Source organism: Caloenas nicobarica, chromosome 21 (assembly GCF_036013445.1).
Source record: "Caloenas nicobarica isolate bCalNic1 chromosome 21, bCalNic1.hap1, whole genome shotgun sequence".
In the NCBI taxonomy this organism is placed as follows: domain Eukaryota; kingdom Metazoa; phylum Chordata; class Aves; order Columbiformes; family Columbidae; genus Caloenas; species Caloenas nicobarica.
Window position 1 is genome coordinate 4,610,776 of NC_088265.1, and position 21,574 is coordinate 4,632,349.

The following is a 21,574-nucleotide window of genomic DNA, read 5'->3' on the forward strand; positions in this document are numbered from 1 at the left end:
AGTCAAACATCCCTCTGGTCAAACATCCCTCTCAATTTTAAGCTCCAAGAGGACCGTATGATGATATAACCTGACACGAACTTTCACTTACTGGTACCTGTCTACAGCACAATAATTTCTGCTTGAACCGTATCTAGAGAAAGAGATGCTGCATCTGATTTAGATCCTAGATGGCAGAGCGCCTGCCAGCTCTGACGGCAGCGGTTAACTGCCCTCCCGGCTAAACGCCGATTCCTCAGCTCCGCTGCTGGGTCTTGCCAATCCTCTGCTTGCTGGATTAGTGCGACTAAGGTCTAACAAATCCTCCAAACTCCTGTTCCACGTGCAGCCTCAAAACAGACCAATCCTGCCCCTCCGAGAAGTTTATGAGTTCACGATCAGCCTCCAGGCCAGGATAATATCTGAACCTCTGTGTACACATTTCTTAACTCATCATTTGTTCTACATTCAGCTGAGAATTTATCTCGGGTCACTAACAGTGACTCTGTACTGACTACCTGACTATATGTAGAGTTCAGGTTTTAAAACACGTCCCTGCCGCCTGGCAGGGGGGAAACGAGCTGAGGGCAAGGGCAGAGCGGGGGCGGCCGCCACCATGAGCTCAGGGCTGTCAGCTGGAGCTGCCAGAGATCTTGAGTTGGGTGTGTGGGAAGAGCTCAAAAATAGCTCTCGCTTAAAAACCCTGGGATTTGAGAGCAGCCTGCTGGGGCCTCACCGCCGGTTCAGCTCCAGGACTCCTGGCACAGCCAATTCCTGGGTGTTCACCCCCGACGAGTGACAAAACGGGCAGGTAGAGCCTGACCCGTGCTCGGCGCTGTGTGAGGGCCCTGCCCGCGCCTCCGGGCCCGTCCCCACCGACACAACGGCCAACACAATTGCAACATTTTACTCGAACCTCCCAGCCCGGAGCAAGCCCAAGCAGCTCCTGCGGGCCCGGGGAGCCGCCCCGCGGCGGGTCACGCTCGGCACCGCTTCTGTGCGGGAGCGCTCGGCCCGCCCGGGCCTGGCGGAGGCCGCTGCTGCGGAGGGGCCGCGGGCCCGGGCCCAGGCGGCGGCAGGAGCGCGTTGCCCGGCAACCGCCAGGCACCCAGGGGCGGGGGCGCGCGGCGCCTCGGCGCGGCGTGATGACGCCATCAGAGCGCGCGGCGCGGGGAGAGGGAAGGGCGGGGGGAGGTGAGGTGCTCGGGCCGGACCGGGACCCGTCCCCGTCCCCGCGGCGGTGAGTGCGGCCGGGCTGCCCCGGGCGGGCGCCGCCGCGTTCCGGCGGGGGGGGCGCCCGGCGCGGGGTCGCGGGGCTGCGGGCGGCCTGTGGAAACGGGCGCGGGGCGGGGCGGGGGCGACCCGGGCGGGGCAGAGAGGGAGAGAGAGAGGGAGAGAGGGGGAGGCGAGGGGCGGGGCGGCGCGGCGGGAGGGCGCCCCCTGGCGGCGCGGCGGGCGGGCCGTGACATGTGGCCGTGCTGGCTGTGCCCGCAGGTGCCGGGCGCCATGGCCCCCCCCAAGGACATCATGACCAACTCGCACGCCAAGTCCATCCTCAACGCCATGAACGCCCTGCGGAAGAGCAACACGCTCTGCGACGTCACCCTCCGCGTGGAGCACAAGGACTTCCCGGCCCACCGCATCGTCCTGGCCGCCTGCAGTGACTACTTCTGCGCCATGTTCACCAGCGAGGTCGGTGCACCCCGAGACCGCGGGCTGCTGCAGCCCTGGCTGCGCCCTGGGCGGAGGAGGCAGGGCCGCCTGCTGCTCGGGCTGCTCGCTGTCAAGCTGCTCAGCAGCTGGGCCTGGATCCCCCCGCCATGGTGGCTCTGGATCTTCCCCCCCCTCATGGTGGCTCTGGATCTTGCCCCCCCCATGGTGGCTCTGGATCCCCCCCCCCACCATGGTGGCTCTGGATCCCCCCCCATGGTGGCTCTGGATCCCGCCCCCCCATGGTGGATCTGGATCTCCCCCCCTTGTGGCTCTGGATCCCCCCCCAGTGGTGGCTGTGGATCCCTCCCCATTGTGGCTCTGGATCCCCCAGCGGTGGCTCTGCATTCTCCCATCATGGCTCTGGATCTGCCCCTGATCCCTCTGTGGTGGTTCTGGATCCCCCCTGCGGTGGCTCTAGACCCCCATGGTGGCTCTGGATTCTCCCCCATAGTGGTTCTGGATCCACCCCTGATCCCCCCATGGTGGCTCTGGATCCCCCTGTGGTGGCCCAGGGTCTCTCTGGAGCCCCTCACGGTGGCCCAGGATCCCTGACAGTGGCCCTGGAGCCCTCTGGATGTTCTCCTGGTGGCCCTGGATCCCCTCGCGCCGATTCTGGGTCTCCTCATGGTGGCCCCAGAGCCCTTTCTCATGGCAGGGTGGGATTTAGGGGCTGCAGTTGGTACCAGGGTCCTGAGTCATTGTCTGCTGTGTGACCAGCCTGTGCTCCTGCGAGCTGCCAGACTGAGCTGGCAAACTGGAAGGCTCTGATACTGATTTCTTTTTAGCAGTGGTTTATGGTCTTTGTGCTTCTGGGCATCTCTCTTGCTGAGGGTACCAGCCCCAGCGCAAAACAGTGCGAGCCTCAGACTGGTGGTGAATTAAGGCAGCCCTTTAAAACTGAAATGAAGGGTATTTAACTCATGTTCTGGTCTCTGTTTCGCACTGGCTGTTCAGCTGGTACGTGTTGGGTTCTGCTGTTGCTCTTGTGAAGTGGATATAACCTCCAGCACTGGGGCTGGGGTCAGGCTACAAGCCCCAGTTGCTGCTTTCGGCAAATCTTGCTTGTGAAGAGTTTTGCTCTCACGGTTCTTCCTGTACTGACTCCTACCTGCATCCTATTTTTCCGAATCACTGAAAGGCTCTGTTTGAGCTACAGCTAGCACTCATTCGTATTGTTAAATATGAGATGCTTTGCCTGGCTTTGTCTTTTATAAGTTTGAATCGATTTTTGTGGCTTTTTCTTACAGAAGGTGCTTTCCATATCCTAGCAACTTCCCCATTAGCAGGGAGAAAAATTGCTAAGTAGCTCAAAGGTCCTTAAGACCTCCCTGCTAGCTCAGTCGTCCTTGCAGGAGAGAATAATTTTCCTCTGTTTTATCCAACGATACTGTTGGCGGAGCTGTCTGTGTACCTCCTTCTTTCAGTGCTGTGTCGGGTGAGCAGGTGTCTTAGTTTTTATAGTCCTGTGCAAAGCAACCAGAAAAAGACATATCTGGACTGACCACCAACTAATATATTTTCTGTCCTTGTGTTAATGAAATTTGTAAATTTGTCAGGTTTATGCTCTTTCTCTGCATAAAGGAAATGTAATTTAAAAAAAAATACAGCAATCAAATTCAGTCCCTGGAGGCTGAAGTTCTGTGTTTAGCAGCAGCGTCGAGGTGCACAGCAGCAGATCAGGCTGCCTCTGCTTCTTTGTGTTCGCCTCTACATTCCTGTCAATGCTCTTGACTTCTTGGACTTCAGGGAGGCATTCTACAGAGATCTGATCATTCTGTGTGCTACAGAACATTCTTTGTGGCTGCTAACAAAGGCTGGGGATCGGTATGCTTTGGGTCTGAGATCATCTCTCCTTCCTTCTTTATACTCTCATTTTAACTCATTGTAGTAACCTTAATTCATAGGTGTAATTCTTGCTAGAAAAGTAAGTGCGTCCGGTGCCCAGCGGGCGTGATTGCTCCATCTCTCACGCTCCCAAATTGCCACTGCTTTAACAGTTTTACTACTTTTGCTTAGTTTGTATTTCTTCCAAATATGCTTTTTCATATGGAAACCCCAAAATGACAAACCTGCCAAGCGGCACACGTAATTACGGAGTGTTTGTGGGAGAGTGTCTTTGCAGGCAGTGACAGCTCGGTAAGCCTCAAGGTGGACCCGCTTCCTCTGCGTGTCAGCGACAAGTCTGTCGGTGAGCGCAGAGGGACAGCGTTTGGTCGCTCTCCAAACACTTGTGGGCACAGAGTGTTTTGGCCACGGCTGTAACCGGAGGGAACTCGAAATGCCGGGTTGCGTAATGGACTAACAGTCTCTGCGAGGCTTCCTCTGCCTTTCATCGCTTGCCTCCGGTGAATTTGGGGACTGCTTGGCTACCTGTGGTGTGTGGCTTTTGTCAGACTTGGGCTGCATGAGGCTTTGTCCAGAACCGATCCCTGGGTTTTGTCCAGCCCTTTTACACTTACTTTAAAAAGTTCTCAATCTTACTTGGTATCAATCTCTTCCCATTTTCTGTTCCTGTTTTCCCAAACGAGGAGAAGCTACTGATCACTTGTTGAACCCCTGGCTTTTTACAAGACTTTTCTCTGCCCCTGTGCCGAGTCGTGTGGGAAAACTGAAACACCCATCTGTTTTACCAACAGGCTTCTTGTATTGAAAATTGAAGAGCAGTTTCAGCAAATTCTACCTGGGATCCTAGCTTTGCACTGGCATTTCTGTCTTTATTTGAACAAGTTAGCTTAACTGGGGATGAAGAGCTTCACCGTTGGCTCCACCTCAGAAATAAACTAGTCTGTCTTCTCTTGGAGGCTATATTCTAGAAATTAAAGGGATTCTTTTTTTCCCCCCTGGAACGCAGAGAAATATTCTCCTTATTCTGAAAATAAACAACTTGTGTTTCCAGGTTCTTACATGGTCATCCTCACTGTACTGTGAATGCCTTCCAGAATGCAGCAAGCCACATATTAGCACTGACATGCCAGCATTTGGGTAAGAAAGCAGTTCCAAAATGTTCGGCCCATTCTCCTGCAGAGCGAGCTGCATGATTTATGGGCGGAATGACAGACAGCAACATTATATTTCACAACAGAGCTGTGACCTGCAGCCCCCACCTGAAGGCTTTCAGCAGCTTAGATGTCCTGCGGTAAAACTCCTGATGTCTCCAAGTGACTCTCCTTAACCACGGGAAAGTGTTTTCCTGGATGCTTTGGTTGATCTCTGGATCTGTGCTGCTGCATGCGTTTCATGATGTGTTAGAGGTGTGCTTGTGTTAGGGAATACCCATCCTGCTGGTTAGCAGAACTCTGATATTAAACAGCAAAGGGGGAAACTAATCCGAAATTCTAACAGCAGAGATATGCATCTCGTACCACTAAACACCTGCCAAAGGCGAGCTGCATGTACTGGGTTTTGATTAGCGTCGTATGACCGTAATTTTGCGTTGCTTCTGAGTCCCAACATGTGGATGTGTTGATGAACGAGGGACACCCTGTCCCAGCCACACAGCACTAAGCATGTGTACAGCTCTCAAACACTGCACGTGCCGGCTGGAGCTACAGCTCAGAGTCTTCGTGGGATGTTCAGAGTCAAGTTGTCTCCACTCTGAGATCCTTCTTTAAGGTATGATGCTAGGATCCCAAGTTATTCTGCATCACACGCATTGTGTGAAATTATTTGAAATATTTTCTCCCTCTCAAGCAATCTTAGCAGGAGTAAACTGTGAGCCAAATAACAACCAAGGAGTGGAGTGTAGCAGAAGCACAAGGGAAGCAGGGGATGGTCATCGCTATAGTGCTGGTGTTGTCCCCATGGTTTCTGTTTTGGTCAAGAGTATTAAGAGAGTATGTGCGTGGTTGATTATTGATTGTTGAATATTGGTTGTGGGGACAGGAGCTTCGTTACCAGCCGATCTGCGAAGAACAGATGTCTGCAGCTTCTACCTGATGCAGTATAGTGCATTACCAGGAGGTCTGGTGCCCTTGTCATCTCCTATCAATAGATGTTTGTATAGTCTGATCCTCTTTCTTCTATGTCTATGTGGTCTACATCTCCATTTGCCTGTTGGAATCACATGAACATCTTGTCCGATCAGTTCTGACCTTGAGTGACATCTCTGCCCTTTACCTGTTGTACCAAACAGCTTAGTCTTGTTTTGGGAATGTTTTGTCTAGCCCGAGTTAGGAACTCATTTTAGCTTCTGCAATGCATGGCCTGTCATACAGCAGGTCAGACAAGGTAATTTGCTGTTTGTTTCTGACTTTGGATGCCATAAAGTTTGTTCACTGTGTCAACAGACTTGAAAGGCCTCTTCCCTCAAATTACTTCAAGTATCACCATTACCTCCTGCGTTTCTCATCTCTGCTGTGAAGTGTGTCTCTGCATCACAGAAATGGCTCAGGAGAGACGTGTGTTCCCTTCTGCTGCTGTGTCATCGAATGCCCCTGCAGGAATATCCCTGACTGCTCTTATTTTCTCTACTTCTGTTTTATCTCCTCTTTCCCCAGCTCTGACAGATTCTAAGCCAAGTGATCGTGCTTTGATCATGCTTTCCGTTCGCTGAGTGTCTGCTCAATCTGTCTGTAACCAACTTTGGTCTCATTCTTGGCAAGAAAAGTCAAGGGCTCTCATCTGATTCTTGCTTGCACTGATGCTGACTGCTTCTTCAAAAGTCAGGGGACAAAAGGTTGGGTGTGCAGCGTGCCGCATGGTGACATCTTTCCACTGAGGTCGCTTCGTGCTGCCAAGAGCTTGCAGATCTGCGCAGGGCGTGATGAGTGAGTCCACCTGCCAGCCCACTGTTCGTGAATCAGCAGATGCTGTGCCAGCAGCTTCGTGATGGGTGCGCTAAACCACAAAGCCGAAGCTTTGTGAAATATAATCTCCTTTTTGTACCTATAGAGGTACAAATTTGGTGGATTCGCAGAATTTACTGTTCCCAAAGATCGACTGTTGAAAGGATAATGGTCCTTGGAAAAAATAATTATCCCAAAATTATCTGTCTTAGAGATGGTAAGATAGTAAGGGGATAAAGTCAGGATTGGGTAAGTACCATCACTGTATGTACTGTCATTTTGCTTTCAAATGTTTAAGCTAAACCTACATTTAACCTTTAACTCTGAACTTTCTGGCCTATAAATAGTCATTCTTTTTACGGACTTTAACCATAAGCTTGCAGAATGGATCAGGAATTAAACAGTTAGGAAAGATTTTTATTTGGTTTGGGTTTAGAGCGGCGTGGTGAGGTGGGGACTCCCTGCGAGCGGCAGCGCGTCGAACACATCCAGCCCGGGGAGGAACCCCCGGACCATTCCTTGTAGTGACACCTGGAGTTACTGCATGGAGGAGAGAGAAATGACGCACATAATTTCTGCTGTCTCTAATCTCATCTTACTCATTTTACAGTGCACTTTGACTGTCCTCCTGATCCATAATGACCTTTGTCTCTTACTCACCCTGTAAGTGAATTCTGTCGGGAAATTCCCTCCTTCCCCTTATCCTTTCAGTGAGCACAAGAAGAGAAAGGACAAATCCCCATTGAAACCTTTCTGACAAATCACATTCTTAAAAACTGCTGAACGTTGTTGGCTTTTTGATCATATTACTGAAAAATAAACCTGTGTGTCTCTTCTAATCCACAGCTCTCCGAGAAAGATAAACCCTATGTAGATATCCAGGGACTGACAGCCTCCACCATGGAAATCCTGCTAGACTTTGTATATACAGAAACTGTTCATGTGACGGTAGAAAATGTCCAAGAGTTGCTCCCAGCGGCATGTCTGCTCCAGCTGAAAGGTAATTCCAAGTATCGGCACAAATTGCGCAATTGCTGCTGTTCAGAGATTTGGTTTGTCTGACCTGTAAATGGAAGACAGATTGTGGGAGGCATGATATTTATAAATACTTATGTCAAACTTCTGTTGTCTTGTGCGCTGTGATCTCATTGGTAAAAGAACTGACTTGGGTGGAAAAAAACCATGATGAAATGGGGTATTGTTCCATGGTTTGGGCTACTGTATTTCTGCATGAGAACTCCCGGGAGGATTTGTGGGCTGTATAGCACATAAATGTTACAGCTCAGTCACCTTATAAGCAAATCCTAGATGTCATTGGACCTGCCATCATGGTCTGTCTGGGTCGTTAACATGGGCTGATGTCATTGCATGTGCACCGATGGAGCTATCCCAGGCAATTATCCCAAATCCCAGGCAACTATCAAAAAGACACTGGAGAAAACCTAGAAATCTGGTAGCTGTATCCACCAGCGTATACATTTTTGTTCCTAATCTGTGAAGCTGAGTACAATTCACATTCGAGTCTTTTCCTAGCATCAGATTTATTTCATTTTTGCGTTTAAATAGAGCAGCCGGAGATCAAAACGGCCCAAACACATGATCTACTGTGTAGTGTTTTCACATCCCTCCAAATAAATATCTGCATGTGTGTTTTTCTGTACTTAAAGCTTGTTATTTGAGTTGGATTTTCATTATTGTTTAGAACTTTCTTCCCTGAAGCCCTTTCCAAAGCAGTGGATTGATAGTAAGCATGCAGTGCTCATTCACCCCTCCAATTTTCCGTAGGTGTGAAACAAGCTTGCTGTGAGTTTCTAGAAAGCCAGCTGGATCCGTCAAATTGTTTGGGCATTCGGGATTTTGCTGAGACACACAATTGTGTTGATCTAATGCAAGCTGCAGAGGTCTTCAGCCAGAAACATTTTCCAGAGGTGGTTCAGCATGAAGAGTTTATCCTCTTAAATCAAGAAGAGGTTGAAAAGCTCATCAAGTGTGATGAAATTCAGGTAAAACCTGAAAAGTACCATTACTGTGCAAAGCATTGTAGTCCATACTTCTAGGGTGGACTTCTCACACAGTTCCTGAATTTGAAATTTAATTTTCAAGAAGCTGCTTCTAATTTTTTACCCATGTAATCTGAGATTGATGAGTAATGTAGCTTCTGTGTAAGTATTTATTGTCACACAAGCTTTTCCTGTGAGTGAGGCAGTCACAGTTGTTACCTCTGCAGAGTTCTTGTTCCCATCTCCTCCTTTCCCTGGAGGAGCTTTCAGAGGTTACAAAGACAAGTTGTCTCAATGCCCACATTGCAGAAATACCCCCAAGACTTTAACTTCTATTTGTAGACCTTTGCCTGCTCCTCAGCAGCACAGGAATGCATGTGTCATCCCAGGCATTCGGGTGTCCTCTGCTTTTACAAGCAGCAGAATGCGTGATGGTGCAGGACGGTCTGACTCTTCAGGGAGTTATATGCAGATTTTGTTCCCTTAAGGTTGGTTTCTGGAGGATTTACTGTTTGGCTGGAACCTGTCAAATACTTCCTGCCAAATTTTCTATGAATGTGTATGTTCTTAAGAATTGAAATAAGTTGAACGTTCCTTGGTAATGGGGAGGGGACTCGTTGATTTTATTGAGATGGACTTTGTCGAGAGTTGATGTTTCCTTCAGTTCTAAAAGAAGAGATTGAAGCAATTGCCATTTGGAGTTCACAGTAACATGAACTCTTAGAAGCAAACCAATGTAGACAATATCTCTGGTGGAATTCTTGAAAAGCCAATAGCGGGGTAACCAGAGGAGAATTCTTGATTTATGCCTTGAAAGTCTGCCTTGAGAGTGGCCTTCAGCCAAGCTGACATCCTCTTGATAATAATCCTGCCTGAGAAAGAGGATGCGAGACAGCAGGGACAGAGCCTGGCAGGGGCCGAGGTCAGTGAAGAAAGGCTGAGTGCGTTTGGTGCTTAAGGAGCCGCAGCTTTAGTGCTGGGAGGGTTTGAACTCACATAGGCTGTGGCGAGCGCTGACATAACGCTGCAGACAGCGGAGAGGAGATAACGAGGAACCTGAGAACGACCCAGCCGAACTAATGAGCTGATCCACACAGGCCAAGCCTCGTTCGTTGTGGATTGGAAGGGCCAATTCGGGCCTCACGCACACACAGCGAGGTGTGTGTTCCTTGTAAGGCCTTAGGAAGGTGCGTGGAGCTGTTGCTGTGCCGGTGCGGAGGTGATGTGGGGTATCAGAGGGCACTGAGGACCCTCGCAAAATCCCCAGGCTGTTCAAGAAGTATTAGTATAATGGCAGGTCCTCACCATGATGCTGTATTTAGTGTTACTCACCATTTATCAGAAAACAGAAATGATTTCACAAACTGTTAAATATATCAGAGGACAGTGAGTTCAGGAGGGAATAAAACGATGTAGGATTATTGCATTTGACGAGGAGGTGTGGAAAATTGGAAACAATAAAGTACTCTGTTCTCCTTTTGTGAGCTCTAATTGTCCTCTCCCTGTAATTCAAATAGAAAGAGGCCATTTCAAATTACCCAGTAACAATTATAAATCAATGGCTTGGAAGAATTGCCTTACATAATTAACCTCTGTGGCTCCTGGCTTCAGAACAGCCTGTAACAAACAGCTTCGAACAGAACTTCAAAGTGTAGCAGTCATACGTCGGTGGGAAGACTCAATCCCCTTATTATAATATATCCTTTTATCCTCATATTTAATAACAGTTAACAGACCTCATGATAATAAATTCATGTCTGATTGGCTTTTGTGTTGGATGATCTGAAGACGTGCAAAAAGAAAGCCAAGCCTAAATAATATATAGTAGGGCTTTTTACAGTTCTTTCAGTGTAATCTCTAGCAGCAGTGTAAGCACCGGCCCTAGATTGAGAGAGAAATGAACTAGTCAGAACAGTAACATTCACACCCTGACGTTCTCCACTCTGAAATCCAGTTGCTTGTAGTTCCCTAAGTGTGGATTGAAATAAAAAACCTTAAACGTAGCTGGTATGGCTCGGGTGTTAAAGGGGCTGTGCATGGGTACTGGGCTGCAAGAGGTTAAGCGAGACACTGCTCTGTAAAAAGGAAACATCTGATCATCTTTGTGATGGTATTTTGTAGGACAGTAACTCCTGCTCCGCTGAGAAGTCGGAGCTGCCCAGCGAGTTACTGCCTGTCGCTGGGCTCTCGGGAGTGGTGACTCCCAGCGTCTGGCTCTGCTCTTACCATGAAGTTCACTTTTCTGGCGCTTGTTGATCTTAGCTGTAAGGAAAAACCAAATTCAGTTTTAAGGAAAATGAAAAGAGGGAAATTCACAATGCTCGTAAATACAGCTCATGAGAATTTCCGTAACAGACTCTTAGGTGAAATGTTCTGCTCTCTTGCTGGCTGTGAAGCGGTGTCAGCAGCCTGCAAGTTGTCTGTTCCACAGCAGCAGCTGAAACGTCGCCCTGCACTCTGACCCGTGTGTCTCTCCTCTTTCCAGGTGGACTCTGAAGAGCCAGTTTTTGAGGCAGTTATAAACTGGGTGAAGCACTCAAAAAAAGAACGGGAAGCATCGCTGCCAGAGCTGCTGCAGTACGTGCGGATGCCGCTCCTCACCCCCCGCTACATCACGGACGTCATTGACACCGAGGTACTGGCAGCGGGTCTGTGACAGAGCAGCTGGGAGCCACTGTCTGTGTGGGGTTGCCGTGTTCCCTGGTTACACTCCTGCTGTCCTAATGTAACATGTCAAAAGCTGCTTGCTCTGCTGATGCTTTTGGATGCTGACACTACGGAGTTGTCGCTGTTCATCTGCCCAGTGATTTACTCAGAAGTAGTTTGCTGTGCCAGCAGATACAGCATCCTGCTTTTCAGCTGGGAGGGCGCCCCATCGAGAGCAATTAATCAGTCATCCCCTAGCACCTTTCTGTTGTCAAGTTATGGTTTCTAACAAGTGCTTTCTGCCTTGCATTCATAAGCGCTAGCAGGTCTCTTTCTCCAGGCTGAAGGCTCCTGGCCTGTGATCCTGGGGAGGAAATGGCTCCTCAGAAATTGTTTCAGGTGCAGATGGCAAGTGGGTACCTTTGAATGAGAAGGGCAGCAGGTGTGTAGGTCCAGGGCCAACACTCAAGTCAGAGCCGTATTGAACGCTGCTTTGGCTGAGGGAGCTGAGGGGTTCAGCCTGGAGAACAGGAGCTGAGGGGAGACCTGATCTCTGACCTGCCTGAAAGGAGCTTGGAGCCAGGGGGGGTCGGGCTCTGCTCCCCAGGAACAAGCGCCAGGACCAGAGGAAACGGCCTCAAGTTGCGCCAGGGGAGGTTGAGGTTGGATCTGGGGAACAATTTCTTCCCCAAAGGGCTGTGGGGCATTGGAACAGGCTGCCCAGGGCAGTGCTGGAGTCACCATCCCTGGAGGGGTTGGACAGCTGGAAATGAGGTTCTCAGGGACATGGGGCAGTGCCAGGGGTGCGTAACGATTGGACCAAATGATCCTGAGGGTCTCTTCCAACCACAATTATTCTATGATTCTTTGTGTGGCTGGGGTGTGGTAGAGGCAAATCAAAATGTGAGCGATGATGATAAGAGATGATTAAGCTTTTTCAGTGGAATTTTAATTCCAAACAGGAAGGGATGCTGACCCCACCTGAGGTTTGACAGGAAGGCACAGAGAGGTTCAAACCAACGTTCTGGTTTGATGGTGATGTGAGGTGATCAGTGGTTACAAGCCCTTGTCACTTGACAAGTGCTGAACAGACTTCTCTACACAGAGAAATGGCTGATTTAGCAACATTCATCTCTAATGTGATGCAGCTGCCTTTTACAGATGTTCTTAAATAAGGGCAGCTAGCAGGCAGTTCTGTTGTGCCAGAGCTAAAATGCGTTTAGTCAGATTGTTATGGTCCACTTCCAACTGAAACTGAAGCTAGTGCAAAAGGGACTGGTACCAAAACAATTAGATCCGTTCCAAAACCAGCCCAAGATGGTGCGGATACTGGGCCGCAGCTTTCTTACTGCGCAGGATGGCCTTTCCAGGCTGGAAGTGACAGGCACTGGTGGGACATGGTCATCTCTGGGCAGCTTGGAAAGGAGAATGTTGGCCCTGTGTGGCATCATCTGCTCTGAACACCCCGGCCTTGCGTGAGCACCAAGATCTTGTAAAAATAAATCTTAGCGTATTGCAGCAGCGTATAGCACCAAACGCCCAAAGGGAACTGAACACTGAATGCTCGGAGGAGGTTGGTCCAGGCCCTCAGCCAGGGAGAGGAATTACACGGTGTTATGCAAGGGGGAGATGAGACTGTCCTTGGGCTGCAGTGCCCCCCGCTCCCTTTACACACCTGCTTCTGTAGCTGCATGTCCCATGTGCACAGGGATCAAGCCAACAGATCCAGCTAAACTGCTTCATTGTGCTGTGCTCCTTGTTTCTCCTTTGGTGGCACGTGCATGCTGAGAGTTAATGATGTAGGGCAGACCCAGCCAAACCCAAGTGTAGTTTCGCTGCCAGCCCTCCTTCTCAGACATACTTCTGCTGGTTTAACTGCAGCAGAAGTAGCTTTTCCTTAGTTTTCCACTATAGTTACTTTCATTACGGAACTGGCAGTGCTAAACTTTGGGTGAGAACTAAGCCATAGCTTTTCAGCTGCAGTCCAGTCTCAAGTTTTCATTGCATTTCCTTGCGTGCAGTATTTGCACCATGACACGAGTAGCAACAGCCTGCACACAGGTCATTCTGATGCTGTCTGAACTGATGAGCGTTGGCTTTAGGACGGTTCTTAGGAGGAATCTTAAAATACATTGCGTGTACCAGTGACTCATGTTTTTCCTCAGCCTTTTATACGATGCAGCCTGCAGTGCAGAGACCTCGTAGATGAAGCCAAGAAATTCCATCTTCGGCCTGAGCTGCGAAGTCAAATGCAAGGACCCAGGACAAGAGCACGTCTGGGTGAGCAGCCGAGGGAAGGATGCTGAGGAGGGCTGGGGCATTGGCAGGTGGCGTGTTATACACCACGTCTAGTAATCTGTAATTGCACTGACGTGCTTCGCAGCAGTAACTTGTCAGTCCACAATCCCCAGTGGTACAGAAAGGGCGTTGGAGCGAAGGACAGAGGTGGGTTCTGTTCGGAGCACGATTGCTTAGTGGCAAAGCAAGGACCAGGTGGTTGCCTTTAATCCCAGGCCGCTGCTATAGTTATAAAACTAGTTCTCTGAGTTGTTGGTGCCTCTAGATGTATTTGTCTCAGCAAGCAGCTGTCCGAGAAAAGTGAGAAGAGTTCCTGCCTGAAAAGGCAGGGATCAGTGTCAGAAACAAAAAGAGCTGCAAGGTGAGAGACAGCTTGTTACAGTGGAGATGAGTGTTCCACAGGGGATCTCAGAGGGGAAGGCACAAGGAGGGAGATGGAGAGGTCCCTTTTTCCTTTTTTTCCCTAGTTTTGTTATTTCCAAGCACAGTCACTGAATTGTTGGGAAGATGCTTTGCTTAGGGGCAAAGCAACATAAACAGTAGGAATGACCTACAGAAGTAGGAAAAGTATTTTAAGGATTCTTTATAGCTGTGACCATTCCTCACCTGACGCTCCTTCCCTTATCTTCAGACTTGGTCCCTCTGGACCGTCTCTCGGTGCCTTTATCCTGGGGACGCTCACAGCGGTGCCAGCATTGACCACCCTTCCTACACACAAACGGACCCTGAAAAACCCTTCATGGCCATTTCCTGTTATTCACACTGGTTTAGGGGACAGAAAGCAGTTTAACCGCTGAAGGAGGAGGACAAATTAGGTTTGTCAGAGTGACAGGTTAGTGAGATTTTCTTGGCCTGAAGGGACCGTTGTTACAAGGTGGTTTGACCTCCAGAGTAGTCCAGGCCATGACACATCTCCTGTTGTTGTGGGAACATCCTACGTTGGTTGCAGTGACATCCAGTTCCGCTCAACCTGTCATTTTAGGAGGACACATTTCATTTTGGTCTTAATTGAAATGCTTCACGGGATAAAGGAGAACATCACAAAACTGTTCTGTTTTTTAATGATACGGGCAGAAACTGTGTGCCCTGTTGCTAAGGTTCATTTTCTGGATTCAGCCCTGCCTTTTTTAACTGAATCAATTCCATCTTCTATCAGCAATGCTCTTGTCATGTGCCACTTAGAAATTGTGAGCAAGTTGTGTATTAACTTTCTATGGGGTAAACTGAAATGATTGCACTTGTAGCTGTCATGCTGTACAGGAGGCTTTCCAAGTTGTTGGACCTCTTTTGTGAATCCTGCCTAGTTATTTTTTATATTATTCTCCTTCATCTGCGGTGGTGGGTGGTTTGCTTTGTGACAGCCAGGGTCTTGTTAAATCTTTGTTGCTTGGTGTTCAGTCCTTCTGCAATGAAAAGCTGAACAGTTCTAAACTCCAGTAAAACTCCTTGTTGCAGAAAGGGCCCAAGGGATCCAGGGGATGCTCATCTATTTTTAAACTATGATGGAAACCTACCTTTAAGGGAAGTTAAAACTCTTCAGGTCACAAGTCTTATTTAACTGTCAGACACAAAATAAGAAAAATTCAGGGACTATCTCAGAGAAAAGAAAGGGAAGGCAACTTTGAAATAAAATACAGAAGGCTTAAGAGACATTTCTTGAAAATATTTCATTAATTGTCCAGGCTTCAGTCAGCCCGACTTATTTCCTGGTGGAGTGGTTAAAAAAGGTGCCATCTGGTCTGGATGTCACTTGCAAATGAGGGGAGAGGTTCGTGTTTTGTGAGGAGGCTGCAGGGCAGCAGCTGTCCGGGTGGTGGGAGGTTTGGGAAAAAATCGTGGAAAGAATAGAAAAGATATAAACGAGCCAACTTCAGCACCTTAGTTGCTCAGTGTCTCTTCAGGGGATTCCCTCGAGGTGACCCTTTGCCTGTGAAGGGACTGACCTGACTTTGTTCTCCTCTTTGCTCCAGGAGCTAATGAGGTCCTGCTTGTGATCGGCGGCTTTGGCAGCCAGCAATCACCTATCGATGTTGTGGAGAAATACGACCCGAAGACCCAGGAGTGGAGTTTCTTGCCAGTAAGGGACCATTTTTGACCAGCACAGGGTTGAACAGGCTGTGATCAAACGCTGATCCTGTGGCACCAGCTGTATAACATTCCTCTTTGGGCTGCCCTTTGTGTGCTGCTTAGAATTTCTGCCATGAATTCTGTAGAACTGCTGAGGTTTACACAGCGAATGCTGAAACTGCTTCATGTTTGCAGATTTGCTAAGTAAGCTTTGCGTGGAGGTGGTTGTCATATTTCTAATCAGCTGAGCCTCCAGAGACCCACATCTTTGTTGCGGGAGTGAGAGTTGTCATATTTCTCATCGAAGGGGCGTTAAGCTTTAAGGTTAGTGACGATGACTGAAATGTTGATTGGAATAGTATAATCAGTCCTGCTTTCAGGCAGGCTGCGTGGTCTCTCTGGGTTCATTGTTTCTGAGCGTAGCTGGAGATAAGAGAGAATTCCTGCAGTGAGGACTATTTCTACCCAAATCTGCAATCACCTTTATCTGAGTGAAAAGGTGGAGAACTGCCTCTTCTTTAATACTGCTAGTCACAGAAAACTCTGTATCACCTGGTGTCCCAAAATTCTGTTCCTTCTTGGAGGCTTCAGGTAGTTTCACCAGATATTCTGAGTCTCCGCATTTTCCCATTAACAGTCTCTGCAGGGAGCCAGTGGGAGGCACACAAATCTCCAGGATGCATCAGAGATTCAGTAGTGGCGTTAAGATAAATGACATTTAATGCAAAATGTTTCATTGCAAAGAGACCTGGCCAGGAGAAGAGAGCATGGCAGACAGAGTACAGGCAGAGGAAGGCAGAGGCAGTCATTAAGCATTTTAGCCAGGGCTGTATCCTTTAAATCCACAGTGCCGTTTTCCAAAAGAGGATGGAAGAACAGCGGTTGGTCTCCATGCATCAGCGTTATCTCCTCTCCTTGACGTTTTAATTCTTTTTACCGTTTTAGAGCATCACCCGTAAGAGGCGCTACGTTGCTACAGTGTCCCTGCATGATCGCATCTATGTGATCGGGGGGTATGACGGTCGCTCTCGTCTCAGCTCGGTGGAGTGCCTGGATTATACATCCGATGAGGACGGTATCTGGTACTCGGTGGCTCCGATGAACGTACGGCGAGGCCTGGCAGGAGCCACCACCCTTGGAGGTACGGCCTGCTCACCGGACTGTGCGGCCTGTTCGGTTCTTGTCCTGAAATGCCCTGAGCTGGTGTGTGCAGAGTGGGATGGCTCCGAGGGAGGAGGTGAGCCTGAAATTCTGGCTTCTCAGCATTTGGATGTAGAAACTGAATACTTGCCCACGTATCCTGAGAGGAGCTCTGCCTACGCTTCGTTCTCACCACAGGTGTCTGTGTGCTGAGGGAAAGGAACTTTCTGAGGGATTATGGAGTGAGAAGCGCTCGGGGTGGTGACAGTGTCACATATTACTGGGCACAAGACACCAAGTACAGCAAGAACCGTCCAGCACCGGAGAGAGGCCGGAACTGGAGATTGTGCAGAGGAGGATTCTTAGGACAGACTTGGAAGAAAAAAAACGACTTCACTGAGCAAACCAGAACACTTGAGTTTGCTTGTGCTGGAAACACAAAGCCCAGGAGGGGATAGGATTGTTCTCTGTAACTTGCCACAAGAAGGAAATGGGTGACATAAGAATTGAATAAGAACAAATTGTTATAAATAGGCCAGGGAAAAGTTGGTGCAGAGATGAGAGGAAATTTTCTAGACAGTAAAATAGCAATCATTCTAATGAATACCCTGTGCTTTAATGCTTATATTAGAATATCTTTTTAATCGTTAATATTGGTTAAATATTATTCATTAAATATTAGGTTGCTACTAATCTAATGAAAATTCTGTTAAAAATGTGGCTGCTTTGAAGGTGACACTTGACAGATTTGTGAAAGCGTTGCATGAATTAGGTTCTCTGGTTTAAGGGACTGATCTTGGTGATCCAGACTTTTGGATCTTCTTTCCTTTTGCTGCCTGGCAAGCGTTTACTCTGGGGAGGTGCTGACATGATGCCAGCGATCGGCAGTTCTTGGGCACGGCTGCGTTTCAGTAGGTTCTGCAGCACAAAAAAATAACTAGGCTGTGCATGTTCTTTCATCCATCAGGAAGATGCAGATTTAAGGGCCAGATGGGTTCGTGTGTGTCAAGTTTCTTGGGTGTGTGAGCCAGCTGATGCCGTGAGCTGGGGCGAGGAGGCTCCGAATGTGACAAGGTTGTAGTTGTTCCCGTGTTTCGCAGTTGCGCTGTAGGCTCGCTCCATCTCTGAGGGCCTTCTTGCTCGGTGTACATGCTTGATACTTGGCTTGCTGAGTCCCACTTCTGTCTAACGTTGCAGACATGATCTATGTTTCCGGCGGGTTTGATGGGAGCCGACGTCACACCAGTATGGAACGATATGACCCGAACATTGACCAGTGGAGTATGCTGGGAGACATGCAGACCGCACGGGAAGGAGCAGGGCTTGTTGTAGCGAACGGAGTTATATACTGCCTCGGTACGTACCCACTCCCTTCATCATCTCCATGGCTCTGTGCTGGACTCTCTCCAGCAGTTCCCTGTCCTTCTGGAACTGAGGGTCCCAGAACTGGACACGATATTCCAGATGAATAAGGATGAACCAGACATGTTATTGCTCTCTATATTTTCCAGAAGTCAGGCCCATGGTTTGCTCCTGTGTTTTGTTTCAGGTGGCTATGACGGGCTGAACATCCTGAATTCCGTAGAGAGGTATGATCCCCACACTGGACACTGGACAAACGTCACCCCGATGGCCACTAAGCGCTCGGGTAAGAGCTCACAGAGCCCTGAGTTCTGACTGTGCAGTGGACACCAGTTCTCGTTTCCCTGCTTCCCAGAGGAGCAATGTCAAAGAAATCCCTCCTCAGCTTCACGTGGAGCAGCATCATTGTCCCTGCGACAGCCAGGGGCTGGGTGACACCGGGGAGCCAGAAACACCAGAGAAACCTGTCTGTGTGGTGACAGAGTCCCAGCGGCACCGACCAGCAGAGCGAGCCCAGTGCTGGTCTGTTCCGCCAAGGTGAACGTCTCCTGGTGCTGCCCTGGCTGCGGTGTCGCTCAGTCCCCCTTACGCCAGAGATCCAGCAGCATTTGGTAGAGATAGAGGTTTTCGTGTATCGCATTGGAGACAACAACAGAGACACTCTTATGTCAACTCTTTTGTGAGAGATACAAGCATAAGAAAATGTCATCAGAAGAGGGAGGAACTGATCTAGTTCAGCTTTGTATCTGTGATCCCTGAGCATAGAGCTGGCAGTGTCACAGAATCATAGAATCATTTCAGTTGGAAGAGACCCTCAAGATCACCGAGTCCAACCATAACCTAACTCTAGCACTAACCTATGTCCCTAAGAACCTCCTTTAAACACCTTTTAAACCCCTCCGGGGATGGTGACTCCACCACTGCCCTGGGCAGCCTGTTCCAATGCCTGACGGCCCTTTCCAGGAAGAATTTTTCCTGATATCCAGTCTAAACCTCCCCTGGTGCAACTTGTGGCCATTTCCTCTTGTCCTATCACTTGCTACTTGTGAGAAGAGACCAACCCCCTCCATGCTCCAACCTCCTTTCAGGCAGTTGTAGACAGCGATAAGGTCTCCCCTAAGTCACTCATGACCGTAACGGTGCCGCCTTCTCTCTCTCCAGGGGCTGGCGTGGCTCTGCTGAATGACCATATTTATGTAGTTGGTGGGTTCGACGGGACGGCACATCTCTCCTCCGTGGAAGCCTATAACATTCGCACTGATTCCTGGACAACTGTAACAAGCATGACAACCCCCCGCTGCTACGTGGGGGCCACCGTGCTGCGGGGACGACTGTACGCGATCGCGGGGTAAGCGGCTGCCCTGGGCTGGAGAGGGAGGTGCCCTGCATGCCTGTTTGATGGAACAAGTGAATTTAGGTCGCACAGCCTGCTGCCCTGTTTCAGTGGCCTCTCCTCGCATTTATATTTCGAGCTTTACAAGAGGAGAGTCACCCACACAGTCACTGTGCCCAACCTGAATAGGCAGCGTGATGGTCCAGGCCCAAGACAGGCAGGAAAGCAGCAGCACACAGCAAAAGGAGCCCAATGCGGTGGTTTTATGTCAGGCCGTTCCAGCTGTATGCAGCTGTCCGGCCTCCCAGGAGGGCTCTGAACCTCTGCCTGCAGCAGCATCCCTCACCCGTCACCTTCTGTCCTTGCAGATATGATGGCAACTCACTGCTGAGCAGCATCGAGTGCTATGACCCCATCATTGACAATTGGGAAGTGGTGACCTCCCTGGGGATGCAGCGCTGTGACGCTGGGGTCTGCGTCCTTCGGGAGAAGTGATCTGGAGGGAACTGACAACATTATAAGAAGTCTCAGCTGGAGGAAGAGTCCCAAGTGATTTCACAGAATCACAGAATGTTAGGGATTGGAAGGGACCTCAAAAGATCATCTAGTCCAATCCCCCTGCCAGAGCAGTGACTGCTCTTGGGAGTTGTGGATGCTGTGGAAATAGGCACCAGAACAGCAGCTTTCTGTGCTGCTTTTGACTAGAGCATATGCGTAAACGTGTTATCCCAGCAGTCATTTGAAATCGGGGGCTCTGGAAGCTGGAGAAAGGCGGTGAAGTGGGTCGGGAGAAGCTGCGTTCTCTGCTGTTCCTGTGGCTCAGGCTATCGGCAGAGCAGAGATGCCCCCAGCCTTGGCATCACCCGGCCTGGTGAACGCTTCCAAGGACATGTACATACAACTGGGTGGTCACTTCAGCCGCTGCAGGACTTTGCAGGTCCTCTGGCTGCTCTCAACTACGTGGATGTGTGAGGGTGAATCCAGCTGCTCTTATGTTCCAGCTTCAAATCATCTTGTACATACTGAATGTTTAAACGTGCTCCTCAAGCGCACATCAGTGCAGAACCGCGCTGAGCGAGCGTGTGTAAGGGGGTCCTGCTCTGCAGCTGCATCTGCAGGTTCCTCACAGGTCTGCACTCAAACGGAGTCGCAGATGAAAGCTGTTAACTACTGAGACCCAAGAGGCTGCAGGGGGCAGGGGAAAAGCGCGTCGCCTGGTGTAGAAACAGGTCTGCAGCATTTGTGCTCTGCTCAGGGGGCTCAGCAAGGGTTCATCGCGTCGTATTTCCCTCAAAAAGCCTGACAGATGCAGCTGCAAAGCGCTGCATTTTCCGGCAGCAGGAGCCTTGCTGTGGTGCAGCAGTGCCTTTGCTCCCACCCCTGCGGGGACGTCACCGTGCAGAGGCTGAGGCCTGAAGGTAGGGACACAATCACCACCGTCCTCGTAGATCTTGCTGGTGAGCGACTGGGGTTCGTCCGTGGACAGAACCTCTGTCCAGCGCACCCACATCAGCCTTTCAGTCAAGTTCATTGTGTTGATCTTCCTTCTATCTGGGATCTTTCTGCTTCCAGGGCGGTTTTTCCCTTTGTCCTCAGCTGTTTATTCCCCCTCACACGAGCTGTCCTTCGCCTGCCCCACAAACCCCAGGCCAGAGCTTCACCGCTGGCTCGCTGGAGCGCTCTCTCCTCAGCATGTCTCCTGCCTCGCTGTGTTTTCGGGAGCACGGGCTCTGTTCCGCCACGTCCCCCGCAGTGCCCGGGCTCCGTGTAGTGCTGCTCCCTGAGCTTACTGCTGGCTCCTTGCTTGGGGACGGGGGGGATCAGGGACGTGGTAGCATGACTTAACGATGCACTTTCAGCCAACGCTCAGACCTTCTGCGTTTGTTTCTATCACACCAAGTGTTCTGTGGTTTTGTTTCCTATGTTTATTTTTTAATGAAAACATAAAGAATAAAATATTTCCTGAGCCAGTGGCAATTCAGGTTCTGTTCTGTACCCTGAAGACATTTGTCTAACTGTGGTGGGGAGGGTGTGAGACCAGGCAGCCACCTGTGGCAGTGAAAAACAACCGCTCCGTCTGTCGAGATCCACGGCACAAAAACCCATCAGGCCCGGAGGACTTGCCAACCGGGAGCGAAGTTGTTGCACGATCTGCTCGAGAAGAGTGCGGCAGCAGAGATGAGGAACAGACTGTGGTAATACCGTTATAATAGAGCCTGTAGTTGCAAAAAATAAGAGCTCTTTTGTCCAAC

General features: G+C 49.7%; 1 protein-coding gene across 1 annotated transcript; it reads left to right on the forward strand.

The window, feature by feature from the left end:
• Nucleotides 1–1,124: 1,124 nt before the first annotated feature.
• Nucleotides 1,125–21,286, forward strand: KLHL12 (kelch like family member 12). The gene is given in 13 exon segments (XM_065649416.1): nucleotides 1,125–1,193; nucleotides 1,196–1,219; nucleotides 1,474–1,671; nucleotides 7,323–7,476; nucleotides 8,262–8,479; nucleotides 10,962–11,111; nucleotides 13,288–13,402; nucleotides 15,391–15,497; nucleotides 16,433–16,628; nucleotides 17,825–17,983; nucleotides 18,177–18,275; nucleotides 19,151–19,337; nucleotides 19,691–21,286. Coding segments are annotated over 13 exon segments (1,803 nt in total). The 3' UTR covers nucleotides 19,818–21,286.
• The last annotated feature ends 288 nt before the right edge of the window (nucleotides 21,287–21,574 follow it).